The sequence below is a fragment of the Arvicola amphibius genome, chromosome 12, assembly GCF_903992535.2.
Source record: "Arvicola amphibius chromosome 12, mArvAmp1.2, whole genome shotgun sequence".
In the NCBI taxonomy this organism is placed as follows: Eukaryota; Metazoa; Chordata; class Mammalia; order Rodentia; family Cricetidae; genus Arvicola; species Arvicola amphibius.
In genome coordinates, this window is record NC_052058.2 from 71,048,818 (window position 1) to 71,068,432 (window position 19,615).

General features: G+C 37.7%; 1 protein-coding gene across 1 annotated transcript in view; it reads right to left on the minus strand.

The window, feature by feature from the left end:
• The window catches only part of Tpr (translocated promoter region, nuclear basket protein), a 58,851-nt gene that overhangs the window by 20,325 nt on the left and 18,911 nt on the right, over positions 1-19,615 (minus strand). Inside the window, exons 18-36 of the mRNA XM_038349116.1 lie at positions 19,459-19,607; positions 18,592-18,754; positions 16,805-16,939; positions 16,073-16,213; positions 13,345-13,510; positions 11,705-11,871; positions 10,694-10,846; positions 10,020-10,136; positions 9,521-9,724; positions 9,214-9,398; positions 8,348-8,495; positions 6,553-6,690; positions 6,310-6,441; positions 4,787-4,917; positions 3,886-4,096; positions 2,490-2,633; positions 2,107-2,305; positions 932-1,137; positions 670-731 (exon numbers count right to left, since the gene is read on the minus strand). Of these exons, the coding sequence (XP_038205044.1) occupies positions 670-731; positions 932-1,137; positions 2,107-2,305; positions 2,490-2,633; positions 3,886-4,096; positions 4,787-4,917; positions 6,310-6,441; positions 6,553-6,690; positions 8,348-8,495; positions 9,214-9,398; positions 9,521-9,724; positions 10,020-10,136; positions 10,694-10,846; positions 11,705-11,871; positions 13,345-13,510; positions 16,073-16,213; positions 16,805-16,939; positions 18,592-18,754; positions 19,459-19,607 (2,951 nt within the window). The remainder of the gene's footprint in view (positions 1-669; positions 732-931; positions 1,138-2,106; positions 2,306-2,489; positions 2,634-3,885; positions 4,097-4,786; positions 4,918-6,309; positions 6,442-6,552; positions 6,691-8,347; positions 8,496-9,213; positions 9,399-9,520; positions 9,725-10,019; positions 10,137-10,693; positions 10,847-11,704; positions 11,872-13,344; positions 13,511-16,072; positions 16,214-16,804; positions 16,940-18,591; positions 18,755-19,458; positions 19,608-19,615) is intronic.

Below are 19,615 nucleotides of genomic sequence, written 5' to 3' on the forward strand. Positions count from 1 at the left end.
ATACACACACACAATTTATATATTCAGTAAAAGTCAAGGCACATACTTTTTTACAATGAGTGTTCAGTAGGTATTACCTTAACACAGTTCAAATCTTACTATTCTTCTGAACAATTTTGAATAAACTTGATAGGTTTAAAATTAGTAGTTTAAATATTGAATATTGCTTTCTATTTGTCAGCCATAAAATCTGAAAACTTTCAGTAAAAAGGTTTTCAATTTAAGTTTTTAAAAGTTATAGAGACTATTTCACAGTGGTATAAGCTGGCAATAAAAACAACAACAACAACAACAAAAAACCAAATGTTGAGTTACTGACTCAACATGTGTGCCTGGTGTCCAGAGTCTAGAAGTGTTGGAGCCAATGGAACTAGAGTTCTGGGTGGTTGTGAGACGATATGCAAGTCTGGGTCCTCTCAAAGAGCAGCCAGTGCTCTACACTGCTGAGCCATCTCTCCAGCGCCAGCCTAGACTTTTATGCTTTTCACGAGACATCACAGACAGTGAGTAGGAGCTTATGTTATAAGCCAGAAACAGACTAAGCTGCACGGTGATTCTGGTCACTGCAGCTCTATACTCAGGAGTGAAAGTAATGGAAACAAGAGTTGACAAGTACATGACAGCTGCTTCTGAACTTGGAAGACAGACTAAAAAAGAAGAAAGACTCACATTCCTCTTTCACCGGAAGCTGGAGTAGTTTTCAGTGTGATCTGTCTCTGTTGTTCTGGAGGCTGTAAGGAAAAAAAGAATTGACTTCTGTGCTTCCTATACCCTCAAGTTCACCGAACAAAGATACCAGACTCACTATTATCAACTGACTGTATACTGTGATTTTAGTCCAAATTCCGTCTAACAAAGACTCCTGAATAACCAGTGCTTCCAAATAAAATTCCAAAAGTGGCTTGTCATGCATGCAGAACTAGCTGGTCACCTTATTAGTGGGTTCCTGGGGTTCATCTCTCTGCTCAAGGTGTCTCTCTTGATGCTCTCTGAGCTCTCTTTCTAAGCGACTAATTCGACCTTCATACTGGGACTTAAGAGCAGTCATTCGGACATCCAGTTCATCTTTCTGTTGATCTAAAGCTCCATTCCTTTGTTTAAGCTCTTCATTTTCTTTAGTTAACTGATCTTTTACACCTAAAATAAGCACATAATTATAATTATCAGAAACATTACGCATTAAGCATTACTGTGTGTAGTTAGTATTAGAATCTGTATTATACTTTGTATTTTGATACTACTTATTTCAATGAGGAAACTTCTAAACATATCCATGTTTATTATTAATATAGGCTTACTTCACAATAATTATGCAAATTATCCTAAAACATAAAAAATGTAGATTAATATAAACTAACTTTAGCAAGTTTACTTATTTATTATTAGGAATTATAAAATATTCACATCATAGTCTATAGTATATATAAAAAAACAGTGAAGCCAAGTGTAGTGGAGCACACCTTATTAGCCTGTATGAGGGAGGCAGAGGCAGGCGTATCCCTGTGTGTTTGAGGTCGGCCTGGTCTACAGAGCAAGTTCTAGAACAGCTCTTGCACAAAGAACCCTGTCTCAGGACCTAGACAGACCAGTAAGCTTTCTATGACGTCGCTGTGAAATAATCTTAAACTGTCTTGAAAAGAACAACAGAGAGAGAGAGAGAGAGAGAGAGAGAGAGAGAGAGAGAGAGAGAGAGAGAGCGCGAGCGCAGTACTCCAAGCTAATTACTGCTTCACATACACAATAAATATACCATTTGAAAATTACATTTTCTGCTGCTGGAAAGATGGTTCAGTTAAGAGCACTGGCTGCTCTTGTAAGGGAGCTATGTTTGTTCCCAACACCTACTGGTAGCTTACAACCAAACTCCAGTACCAGTATATCTAACACCTCCTTTGGCCTCTGTGGGTTCCAGACACACAGGTGGTACACACGTGCACGCACACAAGCAAACAACTATACATATAAATTAAAAACTTAGTCTTAAAAAATTAAAGTTAAGTAAATCTAATAAATTTACAATATTGACTTCTCTTTTACATTTAATCTTATGCCTGTCCTTAATGGGTTTAGTGTGCAATTCAAATCGCAGCATATACATGAAATTACCAGCTAAGTGTGCAATTTTTGATTTTGCTGCTACAATCGCCTTCCTTGTCTTCTCATCCTTTTCAGTTATTTGCTGTCGGAGCTGCTCCTCCTGTGTAGTTCTATCCTGAAGGTCCTGACGAAGGCGCGACAGTTCAGATTGAAGTTGCACGGTTTGTTCCTGGAGATTTCTTGCTTCTGTTTCCTTTTCAGATAATGTCTTTCAAGGAAAAAGAAATATCATGTAACTCTATCACATCAATACATACGAGGTATGTACCTTATAAAGTACCAGGACACTTCTAAAGGTCCTACATGGTAAGGAGCAGCAGTGTTTAAGCACATTACTAAGGCTTACAGAGAGAATTAGGAACACTGGCATTCCACTGCCTCCACAATCATACCTTCTGCAGATTCTCTACTTGACCCTCGAGTGACTTTGTCTTTGTTTCGGACTGGCAGAGGGTGTCTTTGAGCTCCTGCATTTCCTGGATGGAGATGTGCTGCTCCTGATGGTCTCCAGAGGACTGAGTGGAAGTCTCCATGGCCTAAGATGATGAGTAGCAAGAAAGCATTGTCACTTTAGTGATTCTGCGGCTACAAGTTTAAAGAGACAATTCCAACTGTACAAGATTACTTATAAGAGCACTCAAAAGTGAGTTTCTACAGAGCAATTTTAATGTTCAAAACAAGAAAATTTGTTATGGTCCTCTATAGGTAGATGTTAGAGACGATGCACTGTAGACACTTCTGGTACCCAACATAGTCCCCTGATGAGTCAAATGAAAAAGAGCGACACAAGAGCATGGGCAAATGATGCACCTTCTTTGGAAACGTATCTTCCACATCAAGAAAAGAACACTAAAGTGCTAACAAATAGAAAAAAGGATTAAAACATTTTAAACAACTTGTTTAAAATAATATAAAACCTTATTAGTTGTAAAAACTATCACTTTGTTCACATTCATAAATTAACAATGAGCTACTATGATGGTTAATTTTGGACTCTCGACTTGATTATGATACCAAACACCTAAGACTTTGATGTGTCCACCTTTGTGTGAATCTGTAAGGGCTTCTTCAGAAAGAATTAACTGTAGGGGAAGACACAGCCTGTTGTATGGTTGGCACTCTGGACTAAATAGACAAGGAAAAAGGAGGAAAGCCATGTAAGCTGGAACTCCCCCTTCTCTGCTTCATGCAGCAGGCAGCATTCTCCAGGCATGGTGGAGCCAGAGTCCTGCCTCCTCAGCAGTGGTGTGCTGCGTCCCCTCAGTGTGACACTACAGGGTCACAAGAACGAGAAAAGGCAACTACCACAGTTCTGAAATCAGTTTTGCAAAGAAATAGTACCAGAAATATGAAAAATAAGGCTGGGTATGGTAGTACATGCTTTTAATACCAGCACTTGGGAGAAAGCAGCAGGAGGATCTCTGGGAGTTAGATGCCAGCCTGGTCTATAAAGAGTAACAGGAGCTACATGGAAGAGATTCTGTCAACAAACAAACAAACAAACAAAATAACAAAAATCACTCAGCACCTATAATTTTGTTTGTTCTCACTCTATAATGTACTTTTGATTATCATATTATGTAACTAATCTTTCGGCCAGGTGTGGTAGTGAACACCTGGAACCCCGACACTCAAAGGAGCTGTGACAGGAGGCTCAGCAGTTCTAGGCTAGTTTGGGATACAAAGTGAGAAGGTAAATAATAAATGTATCACTGTAAGCTTCTATGAGATTAGACTCTAAAACCCAGTAACTGTCAGGGGAAGGGGGATCACATTTACTCAAAATACCTTGTCCTGCTGCGCTTTAAGTTCTTCATACTGAGTCTTGTACCTGCGTCCAATTTTCTTGACTTGAGTAATTGTTTTGACTTTTTCCTGTATATCAATTATTTTGGCATCTAAATCTTTCTGAATGTTTTCCTTTTCATTTCGTACTTTGTTTAAATCTTCCTTCAGACTCTGGATTAAGTTTTGGTTGTTAGTCAACGATGCATTTGATCTTTGAAAAAAATAGCAGGAGAAGAGAATTCTTAGAAGAACCAAATATATAAAATGTTTTGTAAATTTTAAAGGATTTCAACTTAAAAGTTTCTACTATACTGCTTTAATAATAGCTTTCTAATTAAAAACTACCCTCACTTCAAAGATAATTACTTCATGAATTTAGCCCTTTAAGAGCTTTATTTCTCAGGTCTAATACCTGTTTTGAAGCTAAGACACTGCACTAAGTAGTCATGATTTCAACATCATCAAGTGACGCCACTCAGCTACACTAGAGCTGCGTGACTGAGGACGGAGGTCAGATATCATCCAAGCTTCCTGCAAGGCTGGGTCTTAAAGCTTATACATTTTTTGTCACATGTTCTTCTCAATGCACATTTGGCAATGCACTAAATAGTTGCCCTCCTGTATATGATGTCATGAGTTGAACTTTCTAATAAGACTAGCAGCTAATACTAACTCTCTATAAGTATACAATCAAGTTTTCTGAATTTTATTTTTCTTAAAGAAATATCTCTTATATTGAACATGAATACTGATGGAATAAAGAAAACATAAAAAATCGAAATAAACTTGAATTTTCACTAGAGCCAGTTGTAGTGGTAGACACCTGTAATTCCAGCCCACGCTGGGTTTTACATGGAAAATGCCTCCATTACATATATTTTAAAACTTGTATTCCTAATACCTTGCAATTTCAGCCTTAAGTCTTCCAACTTCTTCATTTAGCTGCTGAATTCTCTTAGTATGAATTTCCTTTTCAGAAAGAAGCTTTCGATATTCTTCTGTATCTGGATCTTTCTGCTGATTTACCAGATGCTAGAATAACAGACATGCATACTTTGCTTTGTCAGGTTTTACAAACAAAAAGTGCTATAATAAAATGGCAAAATATCTAATTATTTCCATTAACCTTATCACATGCAAAGTAATTAAGTACCAAACAATAAGTTCAAAGCTTTAGTTAAGACAGCAAAATCTAGACAAAACAGAAGGGCAAGAAAACATTGAATGTTATTAACTGTTCATAATTTTTTCAGAGTTGTAAATAAATGTCAATGAGTCTTAAATGTTTCTTTTTTCTTTTAACATTTTCATTCTTTTACTGTATGTGCACGCGCGTGTGTGTACATGCCATGACACACGTGGAAGTCAGAAGTCAACTTATGAAAGTTAGTTCTCACCATCTGCCACATAGGTTCTGAGGATCGAATTCAGGTCTTTAGGCCTCATAGTAATTAATTCGCCATCTCACTGGTCTATCTATAAAAGCTTTTAATATTATATACCTAATTTCACTAAAGTAATATTTATGAAGAAAAATATGTTTTATAGTCTAAACATTCTAAATGTAACTTATCCCACTAACCATGAAAGTTAGGCAAACCTAACAAAAATGATCCTAAGTCTGGTTAGCTCAACTTCCTTTCATGACTTTTCTCATTGTGTGTCTGGTAAGAGCAAAATAAGGAATAGTGAGTGCTCTGAAATTATAAAACATTCTTTCTGTATTACTAAATGTTTACTATTCTATACCATATCCTGAGTACCAGAGAAACTGCAGTTACTATTTAATTTTTGTCACCAGATTGATTTTAATATTCACATTTTGCAAATGAGGAAAACTATAGTCCAGAGTGGTTAAGTGGTTAAGTCACAAGCCACATAACTAGTATTTGCAAGGCTGACTTCTGCATGGTCTGATTCTCAAAGGTCTAGTGACCAAGTTTTCTTTTTTTTTTAAAAAAATATTTATTTATTTATTTACTATGTATACAATATTCTGTCTGTGCGTGTGCCTGCAGGCCAGAAGAGGGCACCAGACCCCATTACAAATGGTTGTGAGCCACCATGTGGTTGCTGGGAATTGAACTCAGGACCTTTGGAAGAGCAAGCAGCGTTCTTAACCTCTGAGCCATCTCTCCAGCCCCCGTGACCAAGTTTTCTAAATGTGCCTCAATAAAATATACATGTATGGTCACAATAAAGTATCTTAGAAATAAAGTTAAAGCTTGGCCACTTAGACTGACAAGACATTAAATAAGAAGCAAAGCATAAATGAATTTTTAAAGATGTGAACGCTAATATGCCATATTCTTGTTTGTATTAGGTTTCTAATAAATACAATTTTCACCAGAATTTTTACATCTCTAAATATTACTGTATTAGGTAAAATCATTTCTATGACAGTAAATGACTAACTGTACTTGCCTGGTTCCGAGCCTTCCAACGCTTGACATCTTCTTCTAGGAGCTTCTTCTCTGCCTGCAGCATACCGCTTTTCTCACTTAGCTCAGCATTGGCTTCTTGTAAAGGCAAAATATCTAACTCCAGTTTCCTCACCTGAAAATAGCTCCAAGTTAGTCTTTTTTTTTTTTTTAAATAACCAATGTTAATTCATTTATATTACAAATAATAATAATAGCTTCTGCTCTTGACTGGGAAGACACAAACCTTTGCTTGCATTTGTTGCAGGTTCTGTTCAAGCCTTTCCTTTTCTTCTCTTAGCATCTTATTGGTTTCCATGACTACATTCATTGTTTCAGTTTTCTTCATCAATTCTTCATGTTGAGCTATTGTTTTTGCAGTTACCTAAAACAGACACACAGGTCAACAACCACGTCCAAAGAGCCATCTTCTTCCTACAGTTCCAATCTTCCCAAATAACCAAGTACAGGGGATTTCAATTTCAACCTTAACCAAATCTTTAAAAGCATGCAGGTTTACTTTTCTAAGATATGCGTCAATTTCAAACCAGTTTAAATGAATGTAATAGATTTACAGACAGACTACAAAGACACTGCAAACGCTGCCAACAGAGCAGCACAGGAAAAATGCTGTTTTATCTTTCTGCGTTTTTCTTATACTTTGTTATGAGCTCTTAAGTAATGTTATTTAGATTCTTGGCTTTCCTCCTTCTCTGTTGCTCAGAAGTCTCCAATCATTTGGTTATTGTATTCTAGTAGCTTTCAACAATGTGAACTGTTTTCTTCCACTGCATGTAATCTGCAAAGGCTGACTTTATGTTTGGATATGTGTGTGTGTTTGTGTAGGTGCACTCAGAGGAGAGAGGCTGACTACGTCTTCCTTCACTATTCTCTACTTTATGGTTAGAAACAAGGTCTCTAACTGAACCTGCATCTCATCTAGGCTGGCCGGCCAATGAACTCCAGAATACACCTGTCTCTGCCTCCACCTTAGCACTTGGGTTCTGATCATGCTTGTATATTACTTTTGACATAATGTGTGTTAACTTCTTAGCTTTTCTTACTATATCTGAGTTGGCTTTCCCTGTGAACATGTTCACAAGTTGAGCTTTCAGTGAATGCTCATCAGCAGAGAAAACAGAGGCTTAGATTAAACAAATCGTAATAGATAACCAATCTACTTTCTTCTCAGGGTTAAACTCCTTGAAACAAAGGACCTAATATTTCCATGGTGGGACAGCAATTAAATCTGAATTGTATTTTCAAGTCAGATGCAATTCTCTTTCTTTCAACTTCTGCTAGAGACTTAAGTCTTAGAAATCTAATTACCCATTTTCCCCTAGTCAATGGTTTCTCCCTAGATGCCATGTTAACTACCTACACGGGTGTTTTTGTTTGTTTGTTTGTTTTTTTTTTTTTATTTCCCCAGGAGAGAGCACAGGGCAGTTAGTTTATTTCCTTCTAGATATGGGATGCATTAGTAGATCTCCTCACAATGAGCAAACCCAGCAGTAAGGTGCTGGGAGGTATCGTGAGTTAAAACGGAGAGCTTGCTACCACCAGACACCTGACTGCAGCACTTTCTTCCCCATTCTCTGGTTCTTACTTTTTCAGTTTTTCTTTTTGCTTATTTGCAGAAAAAAAAAATCCTATAGTAGTTTCAATCTATTCTAGAAGGACTCTCAAGGTATTGATACACAGCAGCTGCAATAGAATAGAAAGCTGGAATTTACACACCATACACTATAGTCTAAAGGCTTTGTACAAACCATCTCAGTCCTTATAGTCATGGCCTACATGTTACAGATAAGGAGACAAAGTCCAGGGAAGCTGAGCAATGAACAGAACACAGAGCTAGTCCTATGGAAGTGGTCAGACAGCGGGTACAGAGCCTCTAACTACCACACACTAGGCATAATGAATGAGTACATATGAAACGAATTTGCAAGGTTAAGCCGAATGCTGACACTGAATTACGTTTCTGTAACATGGTGGAAATAAAAAAGTGAGCTTCTTTCAAGGTATGTAGCGCATGTACATACCTGCACCTTCTCCCTTTCTGCATTCAAGCTATCCTGAAGTTCTTGCAACTCCCGTTCTAAAAGTTCAACTCTTTGTCGATAGCGCAGACTCTCAACCTGAGCCACCTCAAACTTAGTTTCAGCAATTTCTTTTTCTCGCCGTATAAACCTACAAGAATACAAATATTAAAATTTTAGAATGCTAAATATTTAGTATTGTAAAACTTGGGCAATTCTTAAGATGACAAAAAGCATTCACTTTAATAGTTATTTTCATATTTCAAAGATGGAGTAGTTTTTAGTTATGGGGCTAGACAGGAGCATTAGAAAAATATTATCCTGGGCCTGCAAAATAACTCAGAAAGTAAAAGCACTTATGCAAATCTCAGAACTCTGGAACCCTATAAAGGTGGAAGAAGACCAGCTCCATAAAGTCACTCTCCATTTCAACATGTATACTGTGGCAAGAGCATGCATACAAAGGTACAATCAATAATATGACAAGAACCAAAATACACTGTTGTTAGGTTATGCACAATGGCACACATCTGTAATCATTTCCAACACTTGAGAGGAAAGAGCTGGGGTTAGTGAGACAAAGAATATCTCTTTAAAATGACAAGAGACATCTAACTGTCCTTTCTTCTATTTTTTCTTTGCTTTTGGTTTTTCAAGACAGTCCTAGCTGTCCTAGAACTCACTCTGTAGACCAGGCTAAACTCACAGAGGCAGGGGTGCCTCTGCCTCCTGAGTGTTGGGATTAAAGGAATATACCAACACCGCCCTAGGGACCACTAGGCTGCTTGGCCAATTAAGGCGGAATGACTTTTACAATGTTGCATTTATTGTCTTACTATGGAACCACATTAAAAATGTATTTGACTTACCTAAGAATTTCTAAAATCTGTTCTTGAGATTTTCCTTCTTCATTGAGAGAGATATTTAATGGTGCTTGGACAACCTCCTTCATAGAGGCAACCACCTTATTACTTAATTTTTCGATTTGATCATGAAGTAGTCTGTTTTGTTTCTCTAGATCTTCACAGCGAGACACACTCTTGGAAACTTCATCCTACAAGCCAAGAGTCCATGATAATGGTTTCCCAAGTGTATAGAAAAACAAAAACCAAACAACCAAAAATCAACAGGAACGTTCATTTCTCCTAAGCATTCCACTGTAATCTACAACAGTACCTTCACCACTCTCTCTCGTTCTTCCCAAGATGCTTTACATGCCAACAGCTGTGATTCTGCTTTCTGAGCTGTTTCTTCCAAATGCTGACGGACTGATGCCATTTTTGAAACTTGTTCCTTGGCAGCTTGCAGAGCTTCGACATCAGCAGCATGTAGCATCAATTCCCTCTCATACTTATTCTGCGCTTCCACGGCTATTTTAGCCTGTAATCAACAATCCCCCATCAACACAGATTAAAATCCACCAAGTAAAACTTTCACACACAAGGTATTTTTATGTGTGTGCACACATGTGACAGTCAGAGGACTTGGGTGTCCTGCTCTAGAACTCTCCACCTTAGCTCTCCCAGGCGGGGTCATCCACGGCACCCTGTCTGCTGGTCAGTGTCCCTCCACCTCCCGCAGCACTGGGGTTTCATGTGTCTGGCATTTTATGCAGAAGCTGGAATCCATACTGAGGCTGAAGCTCACTGCTCGGAAGTGTTAGGAGAACACTCACTTGTTCCTGACAGTCACGCCTGGCTTGCTGTTCATTACTTAAAGCAGTGCTTGCTCTCTGCAGAGCTTCTTGTACTTCATTCTGAACACTAGACAGTGTCTTCTTCAATTCAGATAACTAAACAAATGAGAGCAAGTCAGAGTTAACAACAAACTTGAAAATAGTTAAGATAAATGTCCAACTATCCACACAGCTATAATCTGACATACTCTAGTTTTTACTAATCCATATCCTCTGCTTACCAGTATAAAAAATGTGAGGCAGAGAGGCAGAGCTTCTTTTTTTTTTTTTTTTTTTTGGTTTTTCGAGACAGGGTTTCTCTGCAGCTTTAGAGACTGTCCTGGAGCTAGATAGCTCTTGTAGACCAGGCTGGTCTCGAACTCACAGAGATCCGCCTGCCTCTGCCTCCCAAAGTGCTGGGATTAAAGGCGTGTGCCACCACCGCCCAGCTGAGGCAGAGCTTCTTAAAAGGTAGGACTGATAGGCAACTGTAATGTCTAAAATTTTCAAAAGGAAGTTTATCCAGATACACCGAACAAAAATATAAAATTAAAATTGATGGGTATGCATTCAACCAATTTTCTACTGAAATAAGCCAAAGTATAATTTATGAACTAGTAAAAAGAATTCAAACTTTTAGGGAAGAAAATTACTATGGATCCTAGTGAACTCACTTGTTGCTCCATGCTCTCGATGGCTTTTCTTTTGTCATCCTGAAGCTCTTGTTTCTCCTTCTCTACTTCCATCAACTTTTTCTCCAACTGATTCTGAAACTCTGCTGATTCTTTTAAACGAACTTCAATGTTTTTATGTACTTCCTCAGTCACCTTGATCATAAGCAGTAAGAAACAAAAGGGATTAAAAATCATATGTAGTATTTTTTTCAACCTAAACTGGAACCAAATTAAAGTTATAATTTGTCTTATACTAACAGAATCCATCAAATGCTGATTAGCCAAGCAGATGTGCCATATGCATTTAGAAGTTTAACTTCTCTTTCCACCTGTTCTTCTTTGTACTGAAATCCAAATCTCTTATTTCCCTGTCCAGCCTCTTATACATTTGCCCAAATCTACTTGGTCTCTCATTAAAAGATATTTTCCTTACACACTGATATACACTGATGCCAATTACAAAAGAACTTTCTAAAATGGTGACCTTATTGTTATAGCCTCCACAGCAATGTATCTACTACATTAATCTTTGAAGAAAAATTTCTAACTATGACGCATTACGAACCAATGGTCCCACCTAAGCTCACAGACATAATTTAACATATTTTTCTGAAGACCCTCTGAGCCTCTGTCAAGCCTCTCTTTGATGCTTGACACCTGTTTCTTGCCTTTGATTATCGACATGCTTCTCTACTCAAAGGTGCCTGCCTGTCACCTGTCATGAGATTACCCACATGCCTCTACTCACAGGTGTCTACCTGTCACCTGTAATGATATTACCCATATGCCTCTACTCACAGGTGCCCCCCGTCACCTGTCATGTGAAGCATGCACACGCAGCAGGTAACTCATAATATTCGTTCTCCTCCATGTCTGATCCGTACCTATTCCTTGCTTTCTAAGTTTTGTGGGTTTTTATTATATTAGAACCAAGTACTTTCCAGCAGTAAGAAGAATAATGCCAGTTAACCCATACCACGCTGCTTTACACATAGTAAGTTCTTTACATACCTGCTTCTCCTTGTTCAGAGAATCCTCCAGACTAGTCACCATTGCCCGATACTGCTCCACATTGCTAGCACTGGTCTTGAGTCTCTCCTTCAAGTCACTGACCTGCTCTTCAGCCTGCCTTAGCTGACTCATAAGATCATCGACGTCAATTCTGTCACTCGGCTGCCCTGGAAGACATAAAAAGCTCTAATAAAATACATATTTTCAATTAATGCTTTAAGTGGAATTATGGATGGTTACTATCAAGAGTACACGAAATCAGGATTAAGGCCAAAATTATCTATAAAGTGTGTTTGAATCTGAGTTAAATATCATAATAAAAATTTAAGCAAGGCATAGCAGCAAATGCCTGTAATACCAGTACGTGGTAGGCATATGGCTGATTCATGGTCAGCATGATCTATATAGTAAGTTCTAGGCCACCCAGAGCCATGACAGCCAGGGTCTAAAAAAGGAAGGAAAATCTAAAAGTATTCTATTATGTCATTGATTCCAAAAATTCAAAATGACTGAAGTCTCATCACAAAAATTAAAAATATTTGAGATTATCAAGCAAAATCTTAGTTTATTTCAATTTTTGTTTAGTCTAAAATATATAGACAAGAAAACTGCAGGTTGAAAATAATGCTGTTATAAAATATCAGTAAGAAGGGATTATTAGATAGTAATACATCTCTTAAACAAGTACCAGACATCTGTATCTAAATATGTAGGTATTATACACCCGCAACCACGTTTTCCTACTATCTATCAAACTATATAGACTGTATGGAAACAAAAGTTTTAAATTTGAAACGGCAGATCTATGCATGACAGCAGAATCTAATGAAATATTTAATCCAAGGACACTAACGAACACAAATTAGGAATTCTTTGACAGTACCTTATCATAAAGTTAGTAAAAACCCCTGTGGTGGTTTAAATGAAACACGCCCCTCCTGGGCTCCTATACTTGCATGCATGTATATGACTACTGGGAGGGACTGAAGATGTTGCCTTGTTAGAGTAGATGTGTCACTGGGGGTGGGATTTGAGAGCTTTCAAAAGCCTATGCCAGGCCCACGGCCCCTCTCTCTGATCACAGATCTGGAGATCAGGATGTAGGGCTTTCAGTGACTGACTGACCTAGCTACCACGCCTTTCTGCCTGCCACCAAGATGACAATGAACTAACCCTCTGGAAATGTAAGCATTTCTCTAAATGCTTCTCTTTGTAAGAGTTTTCCTTGGTTATGGTGCTTCTTCATGGCAGTAACAACCCTAATTAAGACAAGCGCATATTTAAAAAAATAAACTGTAAGTATCAATAAATGGTTTTAGTGTTGGAGAGAATTTGTTTTATATATGTAATGTTCTGGGTTTGAGTCACAGAAAAATATACCACTCCATACCGAGAGCCAGCGGCTTCAAAGATTGGAACTCAAAACATATCTTAGCCTGGTGTCAAACAACTGTTTGAACTCCCAAGTCTTCCAAATTAATTATAAGCCCCAAACTGAGCTTTTCTACTTGGAAAGTAAAATGTGTTTCTTCAGCCTTCATTAGTGCACACAAAGAGGGGATTTATTTACAAGATAGGGCATAAGCTTACAGAAGCTTGCTTTGTTCTTAGTACTACACCAAGCTACTCTCTCTCTTTACCTTTACCAGTTCTCTGTGAGGACTGAGAAGCAAGCTGGATTTCCATATTGCTAAGGTGCTGTTTCAGTGTACCAATTTCCTTTTGAGCATTTTTTAATAATTCTTTTGTGTTCAGGTGAAGATTTATCTCTGTATCTAGCTGTCTCTTCGTATCTAACAGTTGAACCTGTAAGAAACAAATTCATTAACAGTATAAAGATGATATGTAAGTTCCTATGTATCTAGAGGCTAAAAGAAATTTCCTAAGGATCCTTAGAACCCTACTCAGCAAGGGTAGAATCCCTGAAATTCTTAAAAAAGACAAAGCCCATGTTACCGTCATGATTTCAGTGTAAGGAGAATAGCCTAGCTTACTGAAATAGACTCTGCAATATATCACAAGAAAGAAAATGATGAGATTTTGGCAGATTCCCTAATTGAGAACATAGAACTTGAAAGTTTCGGGAGACCAAAACACATCTCCAGTTCATGCTACAGAGTAGCAGAGATAAACTGTGCAGAGAAAGAGACCCCTGCATCAGAGGGCAACTCGTCAATGTCCAGCACACTGGAGATGTGCAGGTCTTCCACATCACAATGAAGAGGGCCTAATCCTGAAAGTTAAGAGTAGCCAAATGGAAAAAAATATATTCATTGCACTGCAGAGCTAGTACTTTACAAAGGGCTTGCATTAGTGGTGAGGAATAACTAAATCTAAACTAAGCACCACTCTGGATCTGCATAATATATCATGAAAAACAATACTGGGAAGAAACAACTATTTTTAACTTTACTGCCTTTCAGAATAAAGCTCAGGAAAACTCCACACAAAACATTTAGTATCTAATTCCTCTGGTCAGAAATTTCCAGGACTACTGCTGTCAACAACGTTTATCACGAGCAAGTGTGGGCCATGAAACAACTACAGCTTATGGTAATTGATAATTCAGATGTCAACCTCTGGAAAAATTATTCTCAGATGGAGGGACCCTGCCAGGTAGGGCCTCAGGGTCACTGATTCTAAAGTCTCTTCTCCTTACAGGAACCTTCAAGTGATATAAAGATTATAAGAGCTCATCGGTAAAAAGCATATTTCTATGGTGTATAATCTATTCACAAAAAGCCTTTAGTCTAGTTTGAACTTGCTCTGAGGTGAAAGTGAGCTAATTGGGTGCAATTAGTCTGAGCAAAAGGAGCAAGCAGGCTTTTAAGTGTCTATAGTCGTTGGGGGACAAATATATCTAGCTATGAAGCATGCCCTAGTATATTTTCTATATATCAAAACTATATAGCTAAATCAAGTCATCTTCCTGACTACACCAGATATATGTACCCATAAGATTGAGATGTAATCATGAGATTACATGTACATATCACATGAAAATGTATCATATCTGTTATGAACAGATATCATAGCTGCTATTGTTCAAGCTGTTCAAGTTCAAGATGAAAGCAATACTTTTCAGAGCCAGTGCCCCTGAGGCCCTGCCTGGCAGGGTTCCTCAATCTGAGAATAATTTCTCTGGTGGGCTGACATCTGAATTAACAACTGCTATAAGATGTAATTGCATAATGGCCCACAACAATTCGTTATAAAGGCTCTTGACATCCCTGACAAAATGCTATCGGTTGTCCATCCTAAGTAAGACAGTTAAGATCCTATAGCTGATGACGCCACTCATGTTAGCTGCAGGACAGAGAAATCAACCTTAAGTTGATCAGGAAATTGTTTACCTGGAGGACAGCTTACACTGTATACCAGATGGTGCTATGTGGGCTGGTGAGAAGGACATTAATGTCCTTTCTTACCCAGTGCTAGACATGTTGTAACACTAACCTTTTGGTAAGAAGTGCCCACCAGTGCAACAATGGCATGATGGTTATGGGGTAATAAACTGCTTTCAGATGTTCTACAGGAGAAATTCCATGCCTGGCACTGTAAGGCTGGTCAAAAGCCTTGGGGACTGGGGAGCTCATACCCCCAGGTAGAAACTTATTGCTGTTGTTTAATTAAATGGTCATTTTATCAAACTGCATTCTAATAATTGATATTTATATTTATATAAATATAAATTATATTTATATACATTGCTCTGTGCTGCTTTCAACTTCTCTTAGTCAGAGAAGCTTATTTTTTGCAGTGCACAGTGATTAATGCAGACCCATGAGTGTTCACCTATGGACAGGTCATCTATACCAACTTTCCACCATCTAAGGCTCAGAGAACATTTTGGAAACACAGCCAACAGGTGATGGTAGGCAAACTGGGAAATGCTGACTCTGGTCACGAAATGGCTATTGTATATATTACCTTCAAACATGAGGTTACCTACGTATACAATAGGTATGTACCCAAGTCAGGCCAGGCAAATGCCAGCATAGATGAGGAAGAGGTTACTGGCAGCTGACAGCTGCTAAAGGAGGGACAACCATTCTCCTTTGGGGATGTGGCTGCAAGTATGTTGCAGAAATGGGCTTATGGGACCACTAATGAAGTAGGGATTATTAATAACAATTTAAGGAAACGAGGACAGGAAGTTGGGAGGGAGAAGGTGGGGACAACAGTGGAAGTTGGAATGAGAAAGTGGACAGGTGTGATTATATGTACTACATAATGTACTAAGATTTTAAAGAATAAAAATTACTAGGAATACTTGAGTCTGTAAGAACGTTTATAAAATCATGTTTCAACTTAATGTTTCTGCACATAACAGTACCAAAAACTACACACCCAGAAGCTGATACTCACATCAAGATTCCTAGTAAGTGTATGTCTTTGTTCCACCTCATTCTCCAACTTCCTCTTCAGGTGAGAGATCTCGTGCTCCAGTTTTTCTATCTGGCTACTCAGCCTTTGTTTGGTCTCTGTCTCAGATCGCTCTAGTATTCCCTGAGGTGAAAAGAAGTAAAGATGCTTATCAATAAAGAAATAAAGTGAAACAAACAATATTAGAGGCTATAAAGAATTATGAAATTATAGTCCATGTTGAAGTTAGAATTGAAAAGATTTTCTTTGTAGATTTCCAAAGTATTGGCAACTTCTGATATTAAAATACTCATTTATTTGATGGTGTGGAAGTGGAGGCAAGAAGCACTACAGTAGTGAAATATATAAACAAGAAACACTACAGTAGTGATATATATAGTAAACAAGAAACACTACAGTAGTGATATATATAGTAAACAAGAAACACTACAGTAGTGATATATATAGTAAACAAGAAACACTACGGTAGTGAAATATATAAACAAGAAACACTACAGTAGTGATATATATAGTAAACAGTTGTAAGGCTCTGACATGCCAGTTACATTGTTTCAATCAATTCTCCTTCTGAATTTTCTTTAAAAAAAATTTCTATCACACCTCCAATTTAAATGATCATAATAATGGATGGAAAAAAGAACATAAATTTTCTATTTAGGAAATTTAAGAAGGTACAAGGAATACCACTACTTCAGGTGTTTTTCATTTGATTACCTGGATTGTTTGTAGATTAGTCAGCAATAAGTTCTGTCCTCTCTGTTCTGCTAATAAAGACTCTCTTTGCTGAGACAGACGGACTTCTGACAATTTAAGCATTTCCTTTTCCTTCTTCAAATTTTCTGCTCTTACCTTAAAATGAATACAAGAGAAAAAAAATGTTGGGAAATATTGTGTCAAATGTAATATACTTACAAAATTAAAATCAACTTTTCTTTACTATGTATTTCTTAATGTACTTTAGACTACATCTCTTGATCAAGGAAATATCATTTCCAGTTTCATGTATAGAATATAAAGCAAAAATGATTGGGAATATCAACAAACCAAAGGAAAATGTTTATGACTTAACACTAATAGTAGCAATTACTTTGCTCTAACAAGTTATTCTTTAAAAATAGTATAATCCTATCTGGAGACATCTAAGTGGTTAAGAGCATTTGTTGCTTGTCAAAATGGCTCAGCACCCACAGCAACCGCTCACAGCCCTCTCTAACCCAAGCTGAGGGTCCAACACCGCTGGTCTCCTCAAGCACTTGCACTTACATGCACATCTCCACATACAGATAGATGCACATCTCCACATACAGATAGATGCACCTCTCCACATTCAGATAGATACACATCTCCACATACAGATAGATGCACATCTCCACATACAGATAGATACACATCTCCACATAATTTAAAAAAATAACAAAAATAAAATGATGCAATACCCCACACCCAAAACACCAGAACATTTATGTGTGTAACTATGCCATTATCAAATTAACATAACTTAAGTTCTGTAATCCAAATTCTTTCAAAGGACTTCTTTCCTAGTAATGACTATTCTAGTCAGAATTCCTTCCTTCCTGAAAAAGTGCATTGTCTCAAGATAGATGAAAGAGTGACTTGAAATTCAGTATTTTCAAAGTATTTGGATTTAGTCCTGAATAATATTAATTGCCAATCATAAAACTTAAAACTATCAGCTTGAGGGCTGGAGAGATGGCTCAGCGGTTAAGAGCATTGCCTCCTCTTCCAAAGGTCCTGAGTTCAATTCCCAGCAACCACATGGTGGCTCACAACCATCTGTAATGAGATCTGGTGCCCTCTTCTGGCCTGCAGGCATACATGTAGACAGAATATTATATACATAATAAATAAATAATAAATAATAAATAAATATTAAAAAAAACTATTAGTTTGAAAAAAAAAAGTTCCTATTTCCTATCATGAAGTAGAGCAAGATCTTTTAAAGTACAATGTAGAGGCCGGGCGGTGGTGGCGCACGCCTTTAATCCCAGCACTCGGGAGGCAGAGGCAGGCGGATCTCTGATTTCAAGGCCAGCCTGGTCTACAAGAGCTAGTTCCAGGACAGGCTCTAGAAACTACAGGGAAACCCTGCCTCGAAAAAAACAAAAACAAAACCAAAAAAAAAAAAAAAAAAAAAGTACAATGTAGCAGGCAAACTCAATCAGTGACTACAAGTACCACTAATTATTTCAAGAGGCAAATTACTTATTAGGTTCTTGAACACATTTCTCCTAACAGAGATGACAAATAGCACCTAGCTTATGAAGTAAAAACCAAAAACTGATGGTATATTGCTTTTATCAAAATCCAATTTTATATTTATCCGGGAGTATTTATTTTTTAATGTTCAACTAAAATTTTATACGAAGTCTTGTATGGCTATAGACAGACTATTTGGAAAATATGTATTGTAGCCCACACAATGCAGTGCCATCAAATGTCACTAATAATACAAGCCAGCTAGGGGTGGGTACTAGTCTCACTTCTGCAACAGCAAGCTTCTCACTGGCTCCTCTCAAGTCTTGTGTCATCGTGTTGATGATCTGTTCCTGCTTCTGGGTTGTTGCAGTGAGTTTCTGATTTCTCTCCTGCAGAGATGTTATTTCTCGGCGATATCCTTCAACATTATCTTGCAGCATTTCATAACTGGGAATAAAGACAAATAATTCTTAGGTCTCTGAATTGTCTAATAACGCTGAAGCTTCCATACTCCCCTCATTTAGCAGTTAAAATCACAGTTATAAATAAGGCAGTATTTCATACTGAATAACTTATTAAAAGTTGTACTGAAAACAATGTCAGTGTAATTTGAATACATAACCACAATGAAGGAAAAGCTCCAAAAATGACAGCCCTGGTGGCACACACTTATAATACTAGCTAGCATTGGACTGCCTCAAGTTTGAGGCTAGCCTGGTTACTGATTACAGGTTACCCGGGCTATACAGTGTGAGAGGCACACACTCACAATACCAGCACTGGGAGGCCAAGGCGGGACGATGACCAGCTTGAAACCAGTATGGTTCACTGAGTATTATGCTACCTAGGGCTATACAGTGAGACTCTGTCTCAAAAAGTTCACATTCCTCACCTCCCCCAGAAAGAGCTCCAGAAACAATATGAGGAAAGGAAACCAGTAGCATTCATCACATGAACCTCAACTTACTAAATCCACTCCTGGTCTTACCTAGGAGAATTTGCAGTCAATGCTAAGGAATGAAGTATGATATGACAGTGTCTTAAACTGGGCCATGTTCCATAGAAAAGTAACACTACTGTACATTAATTCTGGAACTTGACTGATATGTATAATGAAATGTCTATTAATTCTCAAACAAAAGAAAATTTACCGTTTAGAAGCAAAATCTAGCTGAGTAGAAATTTTGGTGTTTTGTGAGCGCAGGTCTGTGACTTGCTCCTGAAGTTTTTCTAGCTGCTCATTCTGAAATTTTTCACTGTCTATTTTTTCTTTTTTATAGTTCTCAAAGATTTCCTGCAACTAAATAT